This window comes from Plecotus auritus (assembly GCF_963455305.1).
Source record: "Plecotus auritus genome assembly, chromosome: 3".
NCBI lineage: Eukaryota > Metazoa > Chordata > Mammalia > Chiroptera > Vespertilionidae > Plecotus > Plecotus auritus.
Window position 1 is genome coordinate 34394200 of NC_137772.1, and position 22797 is coordinate 34416996.

General features: G+C 39.2%; 1 protein-coding gene across 1 annotated transcript in view; it reads right to left on the reverse strand.

Annotated features, from left to right (window-relative positions):
- MYO16 (myosin XVI) overlaps window positions 1-22797 on the reverse strand; it is a 435293-nt gene that overhangs the window by 274240 nt on the left and 138256 nt on the right. The window contains exons 15-16 of the mRNA XM_080660342.1: window positions 18391-18508; window positions 12177-12324 (exon numbers count right to left, since the gene is read on the reverse strand). Of these exons, the coding sequence (XP_080516468.1) occupies window positions 12177-12324; window positions 18391-18508 (266 nt within the window). The remainder of the gene's footprint in view (window positions 1-12176; window positions 12325-18390; window positions 18509-22797) is intronic.

Sequence of the window (22797 nt, forward strand, 5' to 3'; positions counted from 1 at the left end):
AGCCTGGGCACAAAGCATCCTGTAGTGCTCCCTGGAACCCCTTTGTGGGATGTTCGGGACATTTCTCACATTGTGGCATTGATGGCTACATGCAGATTGCTTAGATTTTGAACACTTTGAGTCACCTCAGAGAAGTGACCATCTCTTATTTTTGCATCCCCAGAAAAGACCACTGTTTCTAGGATGCAATAGATAATAGCAACTTTTGAAGTGGTGAGAGAAACATTAGTGAAGGTATGTGTCTCCTTGAATTGGTTTCCTGCAGCCTCTTTAATGGCTGGTCTTCTAGATTCCTCTCTTCTCTGCTCAGTATGCTGTCAGAACCCCTCCATCCATTTCATGTTGCAAGAGCTATGTGAGCATGCATTGCTTGAGTGGAGGCCAGGGTGGTAAGAAGGAGGATTGGGGGATGAGCCCTCTGAGCAGGCTTGAGTGGTGGGTGTCAGAGCAAGGGAGTGAACCAGAAGCCCATGAAGAAAGCCAGAGGTAGAAGTCTATTCTGTGCTCCAGGTGAAAATGCTGGAGGCTTTAAGGGAGATGAGCAGTGATTAAAACTGACTTCTACATTAGAAAGAGCACCTTTACTACAGAGGGGGTTGTGGCTATTGGTGGGGCCAGTCAGTGTTAGGAAGCCCAAAAAGAACGGCTTGAATAATAGAGGTAAGCAATGATGGTAGCCAATCATGGGGCTGTACAGGGACGTGGGGAGAGGTGTGCTGTATATGTAGGAGGCCTAGCCAACAGCAATTGCCAATGGTCTTGGAAAGAGAGTTAAGGATAACATGTTAGGTTTTGGTGTGAGTCCAGATGCATTTATTGAGGCGGGAAAGACGTGGTGAGTCAAACATCTTAAAAGATGCTACAGGAAAGCTGGTACTAACCAGAGTGATGCCATTTCAGGATAATTCATCAAATGTCTTTAAACTCTTGGATGCCTGTAGCTGATGCTCAGCTAACTGTGCAAAACGATGCTGTTTACTTAATTCTAAACAACACAATGGCTGGAGAACACAGGAACCAATGAACACAAGCCACTTTGATGAAAAGACAAGTGCAAGCCTTTGTAGGCTCAAAATAAGTTTCCTGGGACCCCATGAAATAGTCAAGAAAAAAGATGTCACATTCAGAGCACAACATTCATAAATCACTTATTGGTGGGTATGAATTAATATGGAAAAAATAAGCTACATACCTAAGGGTATGACAAACATCTTAAAATAGACTCGAGGAGCTGAACAAAACCCTCTGGCCTTCATCTACAGCAGAAGTGTGAAAACATAAGTGTGTTGGCATGCTATGCCATGTTCTTGAAGAGAGCCTACCGGCACACAACGATACAATTCCCACTGACTGCATTTGTGTGACATGGCAATGGGAAAATGCAGCACTTAAAACTCTGTACGTGAAGAAAGTTTGAGAATAATACACTACTAACTCTGATTCCAGGTAATTCTGATAAGATTACAACTGACTTGAATAAAGAAAATTTCTTTCTATTGAAGTTCAAGCATCATCGACCCTTCAGACCACAGGGGGTGAGAGTGACTCTTTGAAGCACTTTATTAGTGATGATCATTCAGCAGTTTGCACTTGCTAAGAGGAAGATATTTGTGGAGCAGAAGGTGGAAGCACAATTAATGACTTTTCCCATGACTCAGAAACATGTGGGCTGGGCTCTGCGGTGTTTTTGGAGCTCTGTTTAGATTCCTGTGACTGGAAGGAGTCACATAATGAAGGAGACAAACTCCACTAGCTTATAACATCTTAGACTCGACTTGCATGCCTATGAAATCTCATGACACATCTTATCTGTGGTGTCCGGCTGGACAGGTTGATGGAGCCAAGCATCCTATCTGAATGAATTTTTAATATATATAAGCAGAGATTATTTGGTATATTTTAATATACAGTTTTGACTCTATGACCCTACACTGATGGTAAAAGGCACCTTTCTTCCTTCAAGGTTCCATAGGAAGTTTCACAGAGCTGAAAGAGCTCACTAGCAAAAGAGATGTTAGTGTCAGAACAGACAAAACTAACAAATATGAAAACAAAACCCCTCAGTAGTGCTGGAAAGCCCCAGGTTAGAGTGAATAATAACCTAAACATGAAAAGTCATGCCATTATTTTTAAAAAATAATTTATCTTAAGCAAAAGCAATATTGGGGGGGGGTAATAATAAGACATTCTCAATGACGTTAGGTAAACCGATACTTTCATATGTTCCACAATCAACATGTATTTACTCAGAACCTATTGTGTGCCAAGAATTATTCCAGCCACTTTCAACTAATCAATGATTCAGACAAACATCCACACCCTAGTGGAGCTTACAGTCACATAGGGGCAGAGACAAGGCACAGAAAGTATCATAAAAGAGTAAATTATAGAGCATGTCAAGGTGCTAAGTGCTATGAAGAAAAGCTGGCAGAGCATGTAAAAGAGCTTAGGAGGACAGGGTTTGATTCAGGTGGCAGTTCTATCAGGAGCTCACTGCGAAGAGGAGATGTCAACAAAATCTTGAAGAAATAAGGAAAGCAGCCAATGTGGCATCTGGAGGAAGGACATTCCAGGAAGATGGATCAGTTAGAGAAAACCTAGGGTGAGAATATGCCTGGGGAGCTCAAGGCATGATAAGGAGGCCAGGGTGGCTAGTGGGGGCCACAGGGAGACTGGGAAGAAGTTTTGCACTGAGAGGGACACGATCATACAGAGCCCTGGAAGCCACTGGTGGGTCTCAGAGAAATAAGGAAAGACGGTGGCATCAGCAGAAGAGTACTTCAAAGAATAATTCTGTTGACTATTAGCTTTAGGGTTGGTTCCTTATGGGGGACAAGGGTGACCTGTGAAGATGAATGCCATCATCCCAGCAAGGCACATGGGTGAGTCACCCTGGGTGGCGGCAGCAGAGAGTGAGAAGTAGAACCAACTTCATGAGTTGACTGTGGTTGTGAAAAGAAAGGTGTCAATGACACCCATGGGATTTTAGTTTGGGGTTCTGGAAGCCTGGAGTGGCCAGCCGAGGATGGAGCAGGTTTGGGTAGGGTTGGGAGTTCATCAGACTGGGACATGTTCAGTTAGAGATTTCTGTTAGATGGCCAAGTGCTTATAAGGCCATAAATATATCTTCATATAAGAATCGGCTTCATGTATTAGCTCCAGCACTCAAATGTTCTACTGAGTTAATTCCTCTTGAGGCAACCAAGGCCATAAATGATGGTAGGAGATGTGAGATGCTGTGAGGAAGCTTCATAGAGCCCAGAGTTCAATAACAAAAGACATGCTGGTGTCAGAACAGACAAAGCTAACAAATTAAATGTAACCCCTTGTGTACCAATGCCAGGACCTAGACTCTGAGATCACAGCATGCACATACGGCCTGGCTAAGGAAGATCTGGTGTAGGAGGAATCCATGTGAAATATAAAGTCTCTGTGTGTGCATCGATGATGAGGTGAGCGGGAAGTCTGGTGTGGCAGAATCCCACAAGCAACCAAAACATAAAGGAGGCCAAAGTGCTGGGCCTGATTTCTGAGAACTCTGAATCCGCAAGAAAGAGTGAGAATTCAGAAGGCAGAGGGAAGGGACCCTTGTGGGGAGAAGACTCATTTATTTGGGGAAGTTAAAGTGATGAGGCTGAGGACCCAGGTGAGGTCTACTCAGTAGGGCCAGAGGTCAAGTTTCTCTTACCTGTGCCACCCTCCATGCCCAAGCAGCATCACTCTGGAAATGAGACCCCATAACCCTCAGCAATCCCCCTAATGAAGAGCCCTCTCTGCCTCAATCCCCCGCATTAGCTGCAGCAGACCCATTCCTCTGAAATAGTTCTCCTACAGTCAGAGACTGTGAGCCCCGGGAACCCAGTAGCCACGCTGTCCTCACTGTGTTCCTGTAACTCTTCCCTCGTCCCGCCTCTGACTCTCCCAGTATTCTGTGGCCAACCAGCATCCTTGCAGCCAGGGACAGTACCAGGACAGGAGACCAGCCACTGTGGTCTGTGCCCTCAGGGGCTCCAGCCTGTCCAAGTATGGCAGTCCTTTTGTGGCTCCTTTTCAAATATGTCCACAAAATGCTTCACCTGCTATTGAGAAACCAGTTTGAGAGGCAGAACCACGATGTGTTTCAGAAAGCTCTGGATGAGGCTGTGGCTCCTCCGCTCTTGGCAAGTGACTGTGGGTGATTTCCTCTCCCTTGCCTGTGTCAGGCTGGGCTGTGGACACAGTGAGATGATGTCTGTCAAGTTCTTAGCTCAGATCCCTTCGTTAACCCAGGGCTGAACAAATGTCGGTTGTTATAATTTTAATTATACTGCCCGCATGTGTTCAGATTCGGCTGTGGATTTACAAGAACAGAAATTGCTTCAAAGTGCTCATTCTTATTACTGTATAAACTGTAATTGTAGAGTTGTATGCACACACATAAACACACACATTTTTATAAATATCCATAAATGTAATTACATAAATATCCACGTCATGCTATCAGTTCCCGATCTCACCCCTGAAAAACCCACATGCGTGTCTGGTTTGAACCTGACTGAATCCATTTGAAGAGATAGATGATCAGTGACCAATGATGCATTTCAAAATCCTATGGAGGTCATGATGTCTTGTGATTAAATAGGTGCAGGTTTTCTAGACTTACAGGAAATCTGTATTTTTTTTTTTTTTTTTTTTTACTCTAGCTGGTGCAGAAACACAAAGCATTTGAAGCATCTGAATTGATTTTTTTTTGCCCTAGGGAAAATGTGAGAGGAAGTTTTCCAGAAGTGCTCATGCTCTGCCTAAGGTTGTACTTTTCTTTGAATCTCAGTAACAACACTCCATTCTTGTTCTGTAAGAAGAACCACAGAGAAGCTGAGCCAGGAGGCCGATGAGAGACCAGTCCGAGACTTCTCAGGACATCTACACCACCTGCTGCCCATCACCTGCACCACTGTCCTTTCCATATCTACTCTCAATCGCTCTCACTTCATCAAAAAGCTATGTTGATTTTCGCCAAAAAAAAAAATGCAACTAAATTTAAATAACTGAAATAAGTAATTCATCACAATAACATGAGAATCAAAATTCAGACTAAATACACAACAGAAGTTTAGGGATGTCCCTGGGCAGAGCTGTGCTGAGGTGGAAGCATAAACTGGTAGAAAGACTGCCCAAGATTCCAATTCTTCTACGTCAAGCATGTCAAACTTGCGGCCCGCAGGCCACAAGCCTCATTTATTTGGCCTGTGTTAGCCTTTGAGTTTGACATGCTTGTTCTACGTGAACTAAAGTTGTGATGTGAACTCATAATCTTTTGCATTAGCAGCTATTACTTCAGTTATTTTCCCATGGCTTCCGTGGGAAAGGGCCTGCTATGACAACAGTCGACAACACTAGCTGGTCCTTCTGTATCACTCGTGGGGCCCGTGCTTCTCTAAGGGTTCACATGGCAGCCCACGTGGTCCTCACTCATCACAGTACTGTAAGGTTGGCCCTGTTTCACCAATGAGCAAAGGGAGGCACAGAGAGGTTGCACAATTTTCCCAAATACCCAGACAGCGTGAGGAGTGTCTTGATCTCAACTGTGTGCTTTTAGATAACGAGTACACTGTGTTTAGCAGTTCACATGTATTTATCATTGAATTTTCATGAAATTCAAAAGTCACCCCATACTGAGGATATAATCCTCCCAGATGCCCTCAATAGCAGGACTTGGCTTTATAGGCTACACAGGCCCCTTTTTGGGAACAGCAATTCATATATGTGGATTTTGGCAATGTGGTTATAGCCATAGGAGAACAGCATCTAATCTTCCCCTGTGCCATGTCTATCCTATACTTCCTGTGAAGTGCAAAGGAAATGTGGGGGACTGCTAGGGAAAGTGCATATAGAAAGCACTGATAACAGATATTGTTGTGTTATACTCAAGAAAAAAAGAGGAATGACCACTGAGTCAGTAAGAAGACAGAGTCAGGCTGGAGTAGATGTTAACTGGGACAATGGGTCAGGCTCACCCAGGCTCGGAGGATGACACCAATGACAGGACTTCACAGGGAGAAGGTCACTCCACTCTTGACCCAGAGAAAGGCTCAGTGAACACAGTAGTGTGGGGCTACCAAGTACAAGGGGAGGAAGAGGCTGGCAAGTGGGGCTGGGAGAGAAAAGGAAATGCTAGCAACAGCCTTGGCAGGACACACAAGAGTGGGCATGACTGGTAGAGGGTTGCTCCCAAGTGTGGGATATTGTTTGCTCTATAGCCACAGTAGACAAATTCTCAAACACACACACACACTCACACACATACACACACACTCATGGAGCTGTGACCAAGTCCCTCTAAAATGGCAGTGAAGTCACCAAACACTTGAGAAGACTGTGGCCTTTCTCAACAAGCTTCATGAGTCTCTGAGAGCCACACCTCCATTTACAAAAGACAGCACCACCACCAGCAAAGGATTGCTCTCTAAATCCATGCCAGTTATTCATAATGTACAATACAGTATAAATACTTCTTATTTATAAAGAAGAAACAATTTCAAAGGTAGAGAGACAGCAGGACAACAGAGACAGAGGAAGACACAGAGAGATTAAGAGGGAGGACGGGAGAGAGTGTGTTGAAGTGGACGGGTCCTGATGAGACAAGGAAGCACATGTGGAGATCACTGTCAGTGAACATTTGCCTTGTGGTCCTGGAGCGGGATGTGTCTTCACTTTGAAACATAACTACTTCCATGTTTTCAGACCCACATAAATTAGATTATGCAAGCCATAGCCCTTACCTTAGACTTTTGGAGACAAATACGCTCTGTTATTCAGAAATTTGGAGGGTTTTGAAAATTAGGGTAATGTTTATATCCCGTGGGGCTGGGCAGTATCCCCTAATGAAGCTTTTTAATTCTGGAAAAAACATATGGATATTCTCAATAAGTGAGACATATAAAGATTATAAAATACTCATATCGATTCAGGTCTATATTTTGCCCCAAATGAATTCAGGTTGTGTTACTTTTTTTTAAAAAAATCACATATGAGTTAAAAATTGGTTTTCAGAACATTTTGAATTTGAGATGTTCAATTGGTGCTTTAAATTCATAAAGATTCACTCATATAAACCTAAAAATGGTTATTATATCTACTTGACTGACTGAGAAAGCAATACTCAGCATTTCACTCTCCCCTGAGTGACTTGCTATTTCCCTAACTGAAGGCAGACATGCTGCTTGACCATCTAGTGCATGTAATTCAAGAATGGAAGGAAGTACAAAAGCCACCGACCCTGACTCCTTCCTGTTGGCTTTTCACACGTGAAATTTACCTATCCATTGACCGAGATGATCCCACCCTTTCCATATTTTCAGTATTATAACCTTCAGCTAGAGAAATGCAAGCTCTTGTGGTTTCAAATAAAGAAACGCCCCGAAATTGATTTTTATGGTAGAGATGACAACTCCAGAATGTGCTAAGTCACTTTTGCTTAACCAATTTTAAATTTCATTAAGCACAGTTGTTGACCTTGTGCTTTCCCTTCCATTTTCATTAAAAAAAAATAGCCTTGACACAAGAATGCAAAGGCAGTGGTTTCTGTTTTCTGGGTAACAACACTGCTGCAGAGCAATGCAGGGTTGAGGTTAAGAGTCAGCAGGACCTGGATTCAAACCTGGCTCCCGGGTGACCTCTCCATCCTCCCATCTTGGTCTATCTGATGCAGACACGCTGCTGCACCCTCTGCTTAGTTACAGGCTAGGATTCAACCAGACACAGGCGATGAACACTAGGACAGCATCTGGCTTATGCTACGTGTTCCATAAGTTATATATCTTAAATTGTGATCATCATTTAAATAACTAATAGAGTCAGTTAGACATAGATGATAATACCTCCTATCTTGAACCTTTGTCTTCAAGCTGTGCTTGTCTAAAATGTGTGGCCAGTCAACTCTGTTATTATATCACAAAATCATGAAGAAGCATCCTCAAATAATATTTAAGTTTACCCTTATCTTTTTTAAAAAAATTATGTGACACTTCCTCAGGTTAAGTTCCATGTGAATAAGAAAGCCTCAGCCAAAAATGAACTTTCGCTGAGAGTTCATGGCTGCAGCACACTGTGACAGGTGTACTCCCGGGCAGCAGTCACATGTTCAAGTGCTCAGTGAGTCAGAGTTTCCTTTCACGAGCACACAAGGTTAGAAACAGGTCACACGCTCTGAGTCAAACGATTGCTCGCTCTGAGTGTATAATTCAAAATCTGACCTTTGCTGAAATGTTATTATGTCATTCCCATCATTTCAATATGAAGGAAGATTAGGAATAACTTCTTCGGATTCTGGAGCCCAACTGTTCAGGGACTAAACCCATAAAAGTTGTTTAAAGGAGGCTGAAGATAAGCAATTCATTACTATTTATAACTTTCTTTAAAGCTCAATTCCCACAAACATAAACTACATTTATTCCTCAGATGTAATGTTATTATTTCATACAAAAATTGAAATAGAACTTGAAATACATGTTAAAAAGCCATGTAGAACAAAAGTAAATCACGGGAAGAATCATAAATAAAACAGAAACCATTAAAAATGAGCTTTTTTTATTTCCCCCCTTTGCTTCTGTCTGACTTTGTGGGGAGTTCACCATCTAGTGGAAATTCTCAATAAGTGCAATCTTATTGCCACTGCTGAATGTTAGACACCTAGAGACTTTCCCCTCTGGTTTTAACAATCTGTATAGAAAGATTCCATGCATAGCATTTAAATTTTGTTTGCAAGCACTTAAGCTATAGGAGCCGATGCCTATACCTGTACCATTTATATTCTAGAATTGAACAGAGTGTTTTCTGCCCAGATACTGTCCCAATTTTTACAAACAGAATAGTATTTTTAGGTGCAATAGCACAGAAGTAAACCTCCATAAATTTTCATGTCATACTTTGAAAAGTTTTACTTCCAAAAACAGACTCAAAGTTACAAAACCTCCAGCTTTAATTAGAAAGCATCAATTAAAATAGTGTTGCCTTTTTTCTCCTCTGGAGTTCTAATCACATAAGAACATGTGATAAATGAGTAGTATCTTCAGATCACAGTTACTGTTACATGTTTCTTTCATGGAGGTAATGAGTTTATTTTAATAAATAAGAGAAAAGATGCATTTGAAGAAAGCGAACTTTCAATTTTTGTACTGTTTAAGACTCAAGATAGAGTAACAAAATTTCATAACAAGATGCACTGTGGAATGAGTACTGAGTAAGCAAAGGACTTGCAGATGGTAATGTAGGGGCTGGTTGGTTCTATTTAATATATATGTCGACACCTTTTTAAAGAAAATCAGATAAGTAGATGTGATACAGATAGCACTCAATAATAGTGATTATATATACACACATGTGTAGGTATTTAGATGTATATGTGTGGAGATATATCATGATACACTTTACCTGTGTATACTGTTTTAAGAAGGCTCAGGAGGATGATCAATTTGTGAAAGGTAGTAAGTTCACATTTATACTGTGAACAAGACAAACAATTTCCCAAATTATGGTACTTCATATACATAATTACTAAACAAAAGATGAGACCTCAGGTCAAACTCTTCAAATGAACGTTAGTAGCACTGAATGGTGAGAAGATACACCAATAATGTAACTGTGAGAAGACCCACTTGACATAAAACACATAAATACTGTGACAGGCAGAGTATTATAATTTGCAAAATAACTTGCTTTCTTATTAAATAATAATTTGTCTCTGGAATTCTCATTGTTCAAATGTTCCAACTGATACTTTTATGAATCTGGAGTGGTGGTGCATATTTGTATTGAGGAATGTTGTTTTGTGCCCATTAGACATGTATAATACATTTTAATAAAATAACCTCTTTGTTCAAGGGAATTGAATTATTCATTATTTTGCCAAGTTCTTTCCTGTTGGAGCTTCTCACAAAGCAACCCCTGACTGTTTGACTTTCTAAATAGCCTAAGTGATTCCAACCTCTCTTTTTGCAAAGAGAAATGGATGTTAGAACTGGCGCTCAATAAAGAGATGCTTGTTTTCTCCCACACATTCACATCCTTCAAAAGACTGGTCCGAACCACAGGCCAAGAAGTTAAATGGTTTCTTTGAATGGCAGATTAGATTGTTGCCTTTTTTTCTTCAGTGCTGTATGTCCATACCGCCAAGCACACACCCGTGCACGCGCACACACATAAACACACCAGTTGCACACTCTCAACTGGTGATCTGCTCTAAGCTTTCAGTTTTGCTTATAAGAAAGATCAGGAACACAGGAACCCCTGACTTTTCTTCCTCACAGCCTACCCCTGAGCAGCTACCCATGGTTCCCAGTTTGAGGCTTTTCCTCCCAGCGACATGTCCCATTAGAGACAGAGTAGAAATAACAAAAGTTGATTCCAGGTAAGGGGCTTTTTCCATACTGCTGCTGTAGAATATATTCATTTCAGCACAAGCCTACTTGGGACCTGGATTTGATTTCCTCTTTTATGAAGAGAGGGAATTGGATAAAGACATTTGTAATGCCCTAGGACCTTAGAATCTCTATTTTTTTTTTAAGTCACTAAACTGTGGGATATTATGCTTCAATATTAGCATTTTCTTTTTCTTCTAAATCTCTGTTGTTTGGGGAGACAGTATATCCCCAAAGAGTCTATTGCTTTACACAGAATACAATTTTGACAAGGACTTACCTTCTGGACTTCTTTTCCTCTACTTGCATTGACAAACCATATCTACACTGCCGGGTGTAATATGTGTGATTACATCTGTGTGAAGCTGAATGAGTGTGATTACCAATTAATATGTGTGAAGCTGAATGAGTGTGATTACCAATGTCATGGTGAATTAGGATATAGCACATTCATTCTCTCCCCTGGGCTTGATGTCCCACCATCATTCAACCTACAGCAATGACGGAGGTAGACTTTGTACGTAGCTTTTCCATCCAGTTCTAGGAGCTCAGCCCCTCACCCTGAAAACCCCCCCTCACTACAGCTTGCACTTGGCATCTCCATTTTACTGTCTACTCAGCTTCTTCACCTCAAACCTCAAAAACAGCATAATAGTCCTCAGGCCCTGCTTCTCCTCCCCAGGCATTCTTTAAGTTTTCTCATAGAACTTCTCACAAAATTATGAAAATTCACACTATTCGTCTCAAACCCACGAACAAATTTCCCACTAATTATGAATCGGGTGTTAACAGATATGGGAAATTACTCCTTATCTCAATCAGAATCTAGTTCTTCCGTGCCATGTGCCAATTCACTAGTGAGCTTGGATCAGCACATCAGCTCCCTCTTTCTCCCTTCTCCCACCCACTTTGGAATGGCATTTACTCTCCTGATAGTTTCGTTCTCGTCCTGATTAAAACCTGGACCAACCCTTCTGGGGAGACCACTTGGATCATGCAGTAGTGGCAATGCACACATTGCAAAGACATCGGTCTGCTTCCTATATCTTTATGACCCCTCACTTCCATCACCATCCTATGACCAATGCATCCTCATTGTAAAAATGGTTTCTGCCTCCAGTGCAGAAAATCAGCCTCTGGGTTTATGTGTTGTTAGTCTTAAACCATTATACAACCTCATCTGTTACTAATGAATAATAATTGCCCCCAAAATATTTCCTATTATTTCAAAAGACTACCAAAATTAAAGAATGCATAACTAATGTTATATCCAAAATACCCAAAAGGACATAAAAGTTCCATATCTACACATTTTTTTAATTCTTCTCTGAAAACTAGGACAATAGAAACATTAGTTAATACACATACCCAAAACTTCACCTAAACAAACAATAAATGATTATACTTTGTTACACAGATGGCCCTAACACAGTGGTCGGCAAACTCATTGGTCAACAGAGCCAAACATCAACAGTACAAACGATTGAAATTTCTTTTGAGAGCCAAATTTTTTAAACTTAAACTTCTTCTAATGCCACTTCTTCGAAATAGACTCGCCCAGGCCGTGGTATTTTGTGGAAGAGCCACACTCAAGGGGCCAAAGAGCCGCATGTGGCTCACGAGCCGCAGTTTGCCGACCACGGCCCTAACATAACAGTATCCAATTAATCACTTTTAGTCACATTTATTCTCTGAAAAAATACAAATAAAATTTCAGATTGCTAAAATGCAATCAAAATTTGAAAGCAGAACTACTAGCTAGAAAATATAGTCACTTACCGATGTGCACATAAATTATTAAGGTGAAGTCCATATTTCTCCTCAGCAGATAACCCATCCATCAACAAGTAGAAAATGAGAAAGTTGCTCTGGCCAAGGGGTTGTGAAATGAGTCTGGATTTCTCTAGCATATATGTATAAATTCTGGCTGGTTAAAAAAAACACAGAAGTGATTCTGTTAAATGGCATTATTCATTTCATTTCCATAAATTTACACATATGAGTTAACTGCAAAGATAATAATACAGCGTCTTTTCAAACACAGACCTTTTCTAAACAATATTAATAGACTTTATTCTCAGAGAAATTTTTTAGGGTCAGAAAAATTAAGCAGAAAATTATGAGAGTTCCATTATGCCCTCTCTCTTCCCTCTCCAACATACTGTTTCCCCTATTATTAACATCTTGCATTAGTGTGGAACTTTGGTTGTATACAACAAGTCTACTTGAAGAAATGGAACCACTATTATAGTGCTGTGCCTGCTTTAAACATTGTAAGTGGTCAATATAGCCAAACAGAATGATTATCAGTGTTTTTTAAAAAAATCTCAAAATTAATAAACAGTATTAAGAAAATTAATATTAGACAAGTTGCCAAAAGTGCATAAAGAAAGACGCTTTAAAATACCCTATAATCAATGAGTTTAAAATTGGGATGAGGTGGTGTAGTTTCTTTTCCATTTCCATGTGTATTTAGTCAGGTGACTGGCAATTTCAAGTTGAGGTCTAAACTATTAAATTTTCTTTTCTTTGTTGCCTTCCTAACTATATTATTTGCTGGAAACATTTTCCACTTAATGTTAATAATATTAACCACAAAGTAATTAACGGATCAAGAGAATATTTTTTAAAAATCTATACACACAGGAAATAAGCTGCCATAGTTGTTCCCTTCTGTTATTGTCTACTCATCAATTAAAGAAATATCAAGTGAGAATGGAGGGCTGAGTGGTGACTTTCTGACCATCATGCTTTTAGACTCCGAGAAAGGGTTGACCTTATTCCCGTTTGTCCCAACTAACATACAAGCTTAATTTGAAGCACCATTAAAATCTAATCAAATTCCATATCAAAGAGTGGCTTCAATACCTTTCACCTAAATTCAAAACCAGTATAATTACTAATCATCCTAGTTAGCACATCTCCAGCAGTGAATAAAATTGCTGTGGATTAGCAGGAGTCTGATCAGTAGCATTTTTAAAAATATGTATCTTGAAGGAGCTTTTAGATGGAAGAAAACATAAAACAACCCAAAATTCAAATTTCCATTTGAGACCTTTTATGTCAGAAATATTCTTGACTAGATATATACTTGTCACTCTGCATCTTTTCAGTAATCTACATGAGAATATATGTTTCTCAAAAGGTTTTGGTACCATAAAATATATATGTTTGCAGATTTTATATGTAGGAAAATATTTTATAGAGCTCCAATTTGTGTTCAATATGGTATAAAATAGAGAATATAAACTTCCCTCTCCTTCAAGAAAAACACATGCTTGCCTTCATTGCCTTTTTGACTTCCAGCACCTGCCCCATTCACCTAGTTATAAACCATGATCTGTTCCCCAAAAGTCCCACCATGCCTTCGATTAGCAATCACCAGAAGCAAACTATTGATTAATTAATATAACCAAATATTCTCTTTCACACTTACCCATTTCTGATGACTTCATTATTAATGATCATTAATTCTAAGTTCTCAACTAGGAGTCAAAGTATAGGAACTAGTCCTGAATCTGACATTGCCAATCTCCATGCCCCTCTAAACTTCTCTTTCCCCATCAGTAAATGAGGATTAAAAGATACAAAGGTCCCAGGCTCCCTGTGGACTCCAAAAGGGAGGAACCCCCAGTTAGAGTCCCTACTATATACCGGGCACTGTGCTGGGTGCTTTTCAAACAATGTCTCATTTAAATTCTGTTCTGAACCTTTTTTTTTTTTTTTTTTTTTTTTTTTTTTTTTTTTTTTTTTTTACATTTAAACCCAGAAGACTTATCTCCAAAGCCCAGGCTGTCTGCACTAAAAGATGCTGTTCTTCAAAGGAGATAAGATCAATTAAAGCTCTCTGAAGCTTTTAAAAGAAAGTCCAATTGAGAATATAATACTAAGGATAACTGATGATAATAATGAAGATAAAGACTATGTTCCAGTTTGTTTTTAAAATCAAGATTTGACAAAAGACAAGGCAAACGCCTTAATATATTTTCCATCTCATTTGTGTTAGCTTTAAGTTTCCCGAAAAGATAACACAGCCTTGGCATATTTATTGGGAGACATTTCCAATTGTCAGTAAATGTCAATATCTACTTAAATATATGCAGGTGTCTCTGGGGCACATGAAAGATAAGCTAACTATTCTTCACGTTTCACACGTGGAATCTGGGTCGTCTTCCCTTTGTAGACCCTTCAGCGTCTTTCTGCTTTGCCCATTCCAACGTGATAAACTGCTCTATGAAAAGAGAATATGGTTCTATTCTTAGCATACACAAACTCTAATTATGAAAAAAAACTTGGCTCTGATTTAAAAACTAATCCAGAGTTAATTATTGATAAACTTCTTTATCTTTTTCAGTAACGTGTCCTTCGTTGGCAGGAATGAGTCCATGATGGTTTTTCACAATTTCCTCCCTGAACTGAATAATGACTGTTTCAGTTTATTGTTCCTTTACAATGCCCATTCCTTAGATTCATTAACCCAACAAATAGTTAATGCATGCCTACTATAAACCAGGGCAGACAAGATCTCTGCCATCAATGGACTTCATCCCTATAGCTCTGGGACAGGAACACACTATATCACATCCACATATTGACTCTGTTTGTTCTGTGCTGATAGACACTGGACACAATAAATGCTGTCCAGTCCCTCCACTGGATATTAGAACATCTGGTCATCAGGTAACAGAGTCTTTCATATTTGAACTCAGAGAATGTAAAGCAGTGGGCAGCATCTTTAGAATAAGCCAGTCATGGTGTCCTACCTCAGGTCAGGCTATTTTAACATGTTTGGTGTCACCTCTCCCATCCTGCTCAAAGACACCCAGCGTCAGGGTGAGAAAGCACTTGGCAATCACGAGGAAATAAGGTGGAAAGTTCTTGTGATTAAGTGAAAATACCCCTTCTCTGGAACATTCACCAACTTTTTAAAGTATGCATAATATATCTGTGTACCCATGACCCTTTCCACGGTAGCAAATATTTGAAAACAGTTGGCGTATATCCCTGAGTCTTTTTCTTTTCAGTATAAATGTGTTTACTTTCTTCAAAGCTCGCTCCGAACACATGGCACTTCAATTTTCACTTTCCTGATAAACATTTTCTGAATACATGCTTTATTTTTCCTCTTAAATCAGGAAACAAAGAACTGAACTCCCAGTCTGACCTTTTCCCCTACCACTTATGTTCTAGGCATTTTGCTTCTATTAATGAAATCTCAATTAGCACTGGCCTTATTTATTTGTTTGCTGTTTATTTGTTAGTAGTTGTTCCATTCATAAAATTTTTAAAAACCATGGAAACCACCACAAAATCATTTGGCCAAAATTAAAAAAAAAAAAACCAGGAAGGAACTACCCAACAAAGATAGGCAATAGGAATTGAATTAAGGGTTCTAATTAGGAGAACAGATTGAGTAGAAAAACAATATGGGAAGTGGAGAAAGGTGGAGACTGCCTACCTACCTACATGGGAGCCTGTATTGCTCTTTCCCTAAGAGGAGAATAAATGTGATTATGCACAATGCTCAAAGTATACAGAAATGTTGCTCATCACTCCTTAATGATTCTAAGGGCACTTTGGAATCTTGAAGTGCCTCAGGTTCATCTTTATGAATATTTATTATCGCTGTGTCACAGTGTGCTGCCTGCAGAAGCCGCGTGAGAAGTATTTGTGAATGTGATTATGCTGAAGCTGTGTGGGACTGCGTGCTAATAGGGACCGCTGATTCAAGAAGCCTCCATATGTAAGTGTTCACTGCAGCGTCTTCTAGTTCTTTTTTATATGTGTGTACAATCATTTTACAAATTAACATTCCTAGAGAAGAGGACATGTCAAATTCTATCCAGAAAAATTATTAAACAAAATCAGTAATGGGTAAGACCTTCATAGCCATTTAATATATTCTGACCTTGGTGAAGGGAGTATCCAATGGAAAGGGTGGAAAAAGTCATGTGACTGATACCCAGAGCCAGTTATGCATCAACATGAGTGTCCAGCTTTACTTGGGTTGGGCTAGAAAAGTGTCTCTCAAACTTTAGAGTCCCAATCAGCAGGTCTGCAGTTGGGCCTGGGAGTCTACATTTTAATAAGCTCCAAATTACGCCCGTAGTACTTATCTTTGGGTGACACACTGGAGTGACAAGGGGTTGAAACACAGCTTTTGGAATGTCCTACCCCCTTTGCTTCTATGGCTCCAACCACTGGCCACTGATAGCTCAGGGGGAAATCACGGTCACGGCGTGTTCAAGCTGTGCCTTTCACGTGGAGGAACAGACTCACTGGGGTGTCATAAAACCACACATAAAGACATTTGTGCCTCAAGACCTCTCTCCTCTGAGGTCCCCCTAAAGCAGATCTTCAAATAGCGTTCTTAGCCATGGGTTAAAAACAAAAACAAAAAACTTTCCTATTGCAGAATTTAAGCCTCTGATCTTGACATCTAAAATTATCTTTTTTTTTGTCCCTTTTATGCATTTTTTAAATCAAATTTCACTTAGTAAACATTTGATTTTGACATAAACTCAGGCAAAATACAGATTTTTGTTTCTAAATTGTGGTCAAAACTAACTTTTAGTTTCTGCAAGGAAGACAGAGTAACTTGAAAATGCCAAATAAAATTGATACCTTTCAAAAATCATTAAATTAGCCAATATTTGTATGTTAACAGCTATTATAAAACTTTTGTAAAATAGTTGATTCCTCTAAGTAGACTAGGCATTCCATCTGCAATTATACTTATATTGTTCATTTGCATGGATAATTTGTTTTGATTAGAAAGATGTAAAATTCTAAGTGAATTCTAAATGAGTTGAATTTAAAATAGGGGGTTTTCATAAAGTACACAGTAAATATTTAAACCAAATAACAGTCTCTTTGGGTTTAGTTGGGTGATTACTGTAATATTTTGCTTTTGTTTTAATTCAATCATTTAAAAATATAGATTCCACTGGAGGCCCGGTGCATGAAATTCATGCACGGGGGAGGGGAGCCCTCAGCCCAGCCTGCACCCTCTCCAATCCAGGACCCCTCAGGGGATGTCCGACTGCCAGTTTAGGCCCGATCCCAGGGATTTGGCCTAAACCGGCAGTCGGACATCCCTCTCACAATCCAGGACCGCTGGCTCCTAACTGCTCACCTGCCTGCCTGCCTGATTGCCCCTAACTGCATCCCCTGCCAGCCTGATTACCCCTAACCACTTCTGCTTGCCAGCCTGATCATCCCTAACTGTCCTCCCACTGGCCTGGTAGCCCCTTACTGCCCCCCCTGCTGGCCTGGCCGACCCCAACTGCCCTCCTCTGCCAGCCTGGTCACCCCTAACTGCCCCTTCCCACCAGCCTGGTCGCCCCTTACTGCCCCCCCTGCCAGCCTGGCTGCCCCCAACTGTCCCCCCCTGCTGGCCTGGTTGCCCCTAACTGCCCCCCTGCTGGCCTGGTTGCCCCCAACTGCTCCCCTGCTGGCCTGGTTGTCCCAACTGCCCCCCTCCACCCGCTGGCCTGGTCACCCTCAACTGCCCCCCCTGCCGGCCTGGTCACCCCCAACTTCCCCCCCTGCTGGCCTGGTCGCCCCACACAGCCTGATGTTCAGTCGTCCATCTGGTTGTTTTGGTCATGACAGCTCCTGGCTTTTTATATATTAGGATTCTGTTTTAAGTAGATTGTAGTGTGTGTTGTCTGAAGAAATTATATACTCATGTTATATTTTGAGTACATATTTGAGTTCATTTCTATATTCAGCAAATATGATTCATTTCAGCTCTTTTTGGTTTGGTTCCATATTATATAGTTTATACAATAATCATCTTAAAAACTCACCTCTCATTTCAAGATATTTTTTTTTAATTCAGAACAATTTTAGAACTCATAACCTGATGGCTCAGATATGCCAGCGCATGTGCACACACAGAGGCATGCACAGCATTCTCTGTTACTGCCCTGTGTTCCTCTGCCCTCTTCTGGTAGCAAGTGAGACCTCTCTTTGCTCATTTTAAACTTACCTCCAGTTAACTGTTTTTTCCTCTCGCAGAATTGTAGTTCAAAATACTTTATGAAGCAACTGGACAGGTCATTAAGAGTTGTCTTAGCATGTCCAAAGGCTTCTAAAATGCACATGACCTATAGGAAAAGAGGACCATTTATTGAACTCAGTTTTTGTTTGTTTTAAAACTAGATAATAATAGCAAAGATATGGAAAATATTCCATTATCTAAGAGGTTCCCTATAGTTCATATAACCCCTTTGGACAGTTTGAAGTCCCTCTCCTACAGCAAACTACAGTAGTGTCCTTATGCGTGGTTTCACTTTTCCAGTTTCAATTACCTGGGGTCAACCATGGTTCAAAAATATTAAATGGAGCCTGGCCAGTGTGGCTCAGTGGCTGAGCATCAACCAATGCAAGTCGCTGGTTGGATTCCTGCTCAGGGCACATGCTGGGTTGCGGGCTCGATCCCGAGTAGGGGGCAGCAGGAGGCAGCCCTCTCACATTGACGTTTCTTTCTCTCTCCTTCTCCCTTCCCCTCTCTCTAAAATCAATAAAAAACATATTTAAAATATATATTCAATAGAAAATTCCAGCAATAAATAATTCATGTTTTAAATTGCACACTGTCCATCATGTGTAACATGATGAAATTTTGTGTCAGTCACCTCACTCCATTCCACCCAGAAAGTGAATCATCCCTTTTCTAGTATATCCACACTACATATGCTACATGCCTGTTAGGTACTTGTACCCATCTTGGTTATCATATTAACTGTGGGAGCATTAAAGTGCTGGTGTCCAGTAAGCCTTATTTTACTTAATAATGCCACATTCACATAACTTCTATTACGATGTAATGTTATAATTGTTTATTTTGTCATTGTTGTTAATCTTTTATTGTGCCTAATTTATAAATTAAACTTTAACACAAGTATGTACCAGGTATGTATAGAAAATGTACACATTGATAAGATGTGTGAATCAAAAACCATATATATGCATGCTGTTGTGGCTTTGGAGGGAAGAAATTAAAGTTACAAGAAGTGATAGAACATACTTAAAAAATAATAAACGCACTTAAATACTGGATTATAACCTTCTTTTAACTTTTACTTAATTTACGCTCTTTTCAACACCAAACCCCTACATTATGCTCCCTTCACCCTGTTGTTGCTTCAAACCAACCATTCTCTCCCACATAAACAAGAATAAGAATTCTAGATGAAGCTGTGTGCCCAGCGTTTCTTATACCCGTGTTCTCTTTTAGAATGAGGAATTTGAGGCTTTAAAATTCTGTTAATAAAGCTCCTCAGATCAACCTGGCATCTGAAATTCATTCTTGATCTGTTTCTTTAAACACTGACTGTAGAACAAGCACAATTTATTCTCATAATTTATTGTGTTTGTGATAATGATTATGACCAAGAAATTCTCCAAAAAGCATGAAAATATGAAGTTGTTTTTCAAGATAAAAATAATATTAAATACAGTTCCTGCATCAGCCACAAGAGGGAGCACAATAACACCTCATCATAATTTCAGGTAACAATATTTTTGAGAATTTTAATCTAAATTTTTAAAAAGAGAAACTTTGCTTCTATTTTTTAATTTTCTGGATACTGCCAGACCAAGGCATTCAATTCGCCTGGAAGTACTTTATGTTTTGAAAGACTATGAAAACCACTTTGATGTTAATCAAGTGTTGAGTTGTGATAATAATGAAATATATAAAATATCTGTTTTGGAAGTTTGATTTTTTTGAATAGAAACATATACTAAATCTTTACCAAAACTCTATTATTTAAGTCTCTTTATAATAAAATAATTTTAAAAATCAAATGAATTATAGTAGTTATGGCAGAAATGTTTTCTGAAAAATAATTATAGTTTTTATGAAGTTCCTATTTTTGCTTCTTTTACAATCGTTTAACATTACATAAATACATAGTGAAATTCATAATGCAATTATATCACTTTTTTACCTTTTTAAGATCTTTATTGTTGAAATTATTACATAGGTCCTCCTTTCCCCCTATTAACCTCTCCCAGCCCACTATATCACAGATTAAACATTTATATTATTACATTAAACAACTGTTTAAAATTCACTAAAAGGATTAGAATGTTTTAGAATATTTAAACATTTTTGATGTTGTATCAGATAACAAACTGAATATTATTATAAGTACATAAAAGATAAATAATGACATGTGCCCAAATAGGAAGTATAGGGTAATTGTTAAATGTATGTGCTTTGTAATGAGAAGTAGCTGCCCTCATATTCCTGTTCTGCTAATGATAAACTATATCCCATTGAGCAAATTTCCTAAATTTCTCGAACCTCATTTTACTTTATTCTAACACAGGGATAACTCCTTCGGTGGTTATAAGTGTATAAAGCCCTCAGATTGGTGCTTGACACACTTTTAGCATTCAGCAAATAACAAAGATTAATTTTATTTTGTTAATAGTAATAGAAATGTAGATATATAACTTCACATATAAATATATGTATGCATTTATGTATATAAAGTTATATGTGGATATATGTAAAGTTTTATATATACATACAGGAGTATACATGTATATGTGGATATATGTATATGTGTATACATATATTTCCCTTAAATCCTCACAACTAGTGTGTCTATTTTACAGAAAAGAAAATTGAGAAATTACATAAGTTTCCCAAAGTTCAGAACTTTTAAATAGTGGAGCTGAGATTTCAATACAATCTCTCTGTGGAATTAATGTGTTCAATCACTGCATCATAGGGCTATTACTGCTAGAATAACAGTAAACAGTATATACAAAGCATAAAACTAAAACCATTAAACAAAATATACTATAAATACTCACATGGCATTCTTTCATTATGTATTCTAAATTTGAAATAACCAGTGGTTTTAACGTAAAATTAGCCATTTGGCCAATAGGTGGCACTAGACAAATGTGTTAGGAGAAATACTAGGAAAAAAAAAATTCCATCATTCAACTTGCCTTTGAGACAAAATAATGAGTGTTGCACAGTAATAAAACTTTAAATTAAAAAATGTAGACAAAGGGGAGTAAGTATATATTTCTTCTGTACTTACTGACTCATTTTATTAGCATGACTTTTTCCTATTTACATTGTATAGTATTATTTTCCCATAAAATTTTAATAATTATGCCATTAAAAGTTATGCACTATTATCATGGTAGTAGTTAACCTACTGTGTTTTCTAAAAGTAAAAAAATCTGTGCCCCCCTCAGTACAAAATAATGGCTTAATCAATTTGACCCTATAATTCTGCTCTGTAAAAGCAGTCACTCAATAAATGTTTCAATCATTTGACTGAAATTTAATGCTTCTTAAAGTTGAAACTCTGTTGTTCCAGAATTACTGAAAAGTTTCAGGCAGTTTTCACTCCCTCTTTCCCCCAAAAAAGCATGACTTTTAGGTTCCAACAAGCCATGGAAAATCCCCTGCTTCCATAGTATAAAACTGAAACACAGGGATTATAAGCAACAGCCTTATAAAGTGAGCTTATCTGTTTGAAATTATACAGGGAAACAAAAGCAACAACAATGGTGACAGGCTTCAAACCCACCTGCCCACTGTCGAAAGCACAGTCAGAAGCCCATTGGAGAGGCAGAACATAAACCTAAGCAGACTTTCAAGATGGGGCCACTGAGTGTTAGGCTAAAATCCAGAAATATCACAGCTTTGTATCCCTAAACAGTACACGTGGTGCTTATCTAAAGTGACTAAAATCACCTCTGGACCTCAATGTTTGCCCCGCCCTCACCTTCCAGAGAGCAAGTAAATCTATCTTCCTCTCTGCACCCCCTTCATGGAGAGTACTATTTACCATGACAGCATGAAACTTACAAATGGCCAGCATACTGTTCTCTTCGCCCCCCCCCCCACACACACACTCCATATTATAATCTTTAATTTGCAAAACCTTAATTAAGCCTTTGATGTAAACCACAAGGAAAAGGTTCTCCATTCCTCAGTCTCCACACAATTCTCTGCGGAAGACAGTCCTAATGTGTCTTTCCTTAAACGTCCCCACCACTCTTTCACTATGTATCTGGTAACTGCTGATAAGAATAACCTTCAAAGACTGTTTTTGTTTCACACTATGCTAAGAAGCAGGGCTAAAGCGTTTGGGCTAGACTCGCCCAGTGTTTGCTAATGGAAGAAGACACCATGTGTATGTCAGTTGCACACATCCCTCCTGGCAGCCTCATGCCCCATGTCTGCTGGAGTGGTACCTCAGAGGGATGTCTCACCATCTAGTCTGGCTGGACTGGCTCCCTAATTCAGCCCACTTGCTTCTCTCTTTTCAGAGCCATCCAATGCATCTCATTCTGTACTGAGCAACAAGCTTTCTACTAAATTGCTCCATATTTCAAGGATGTTCTTTTCTACTCA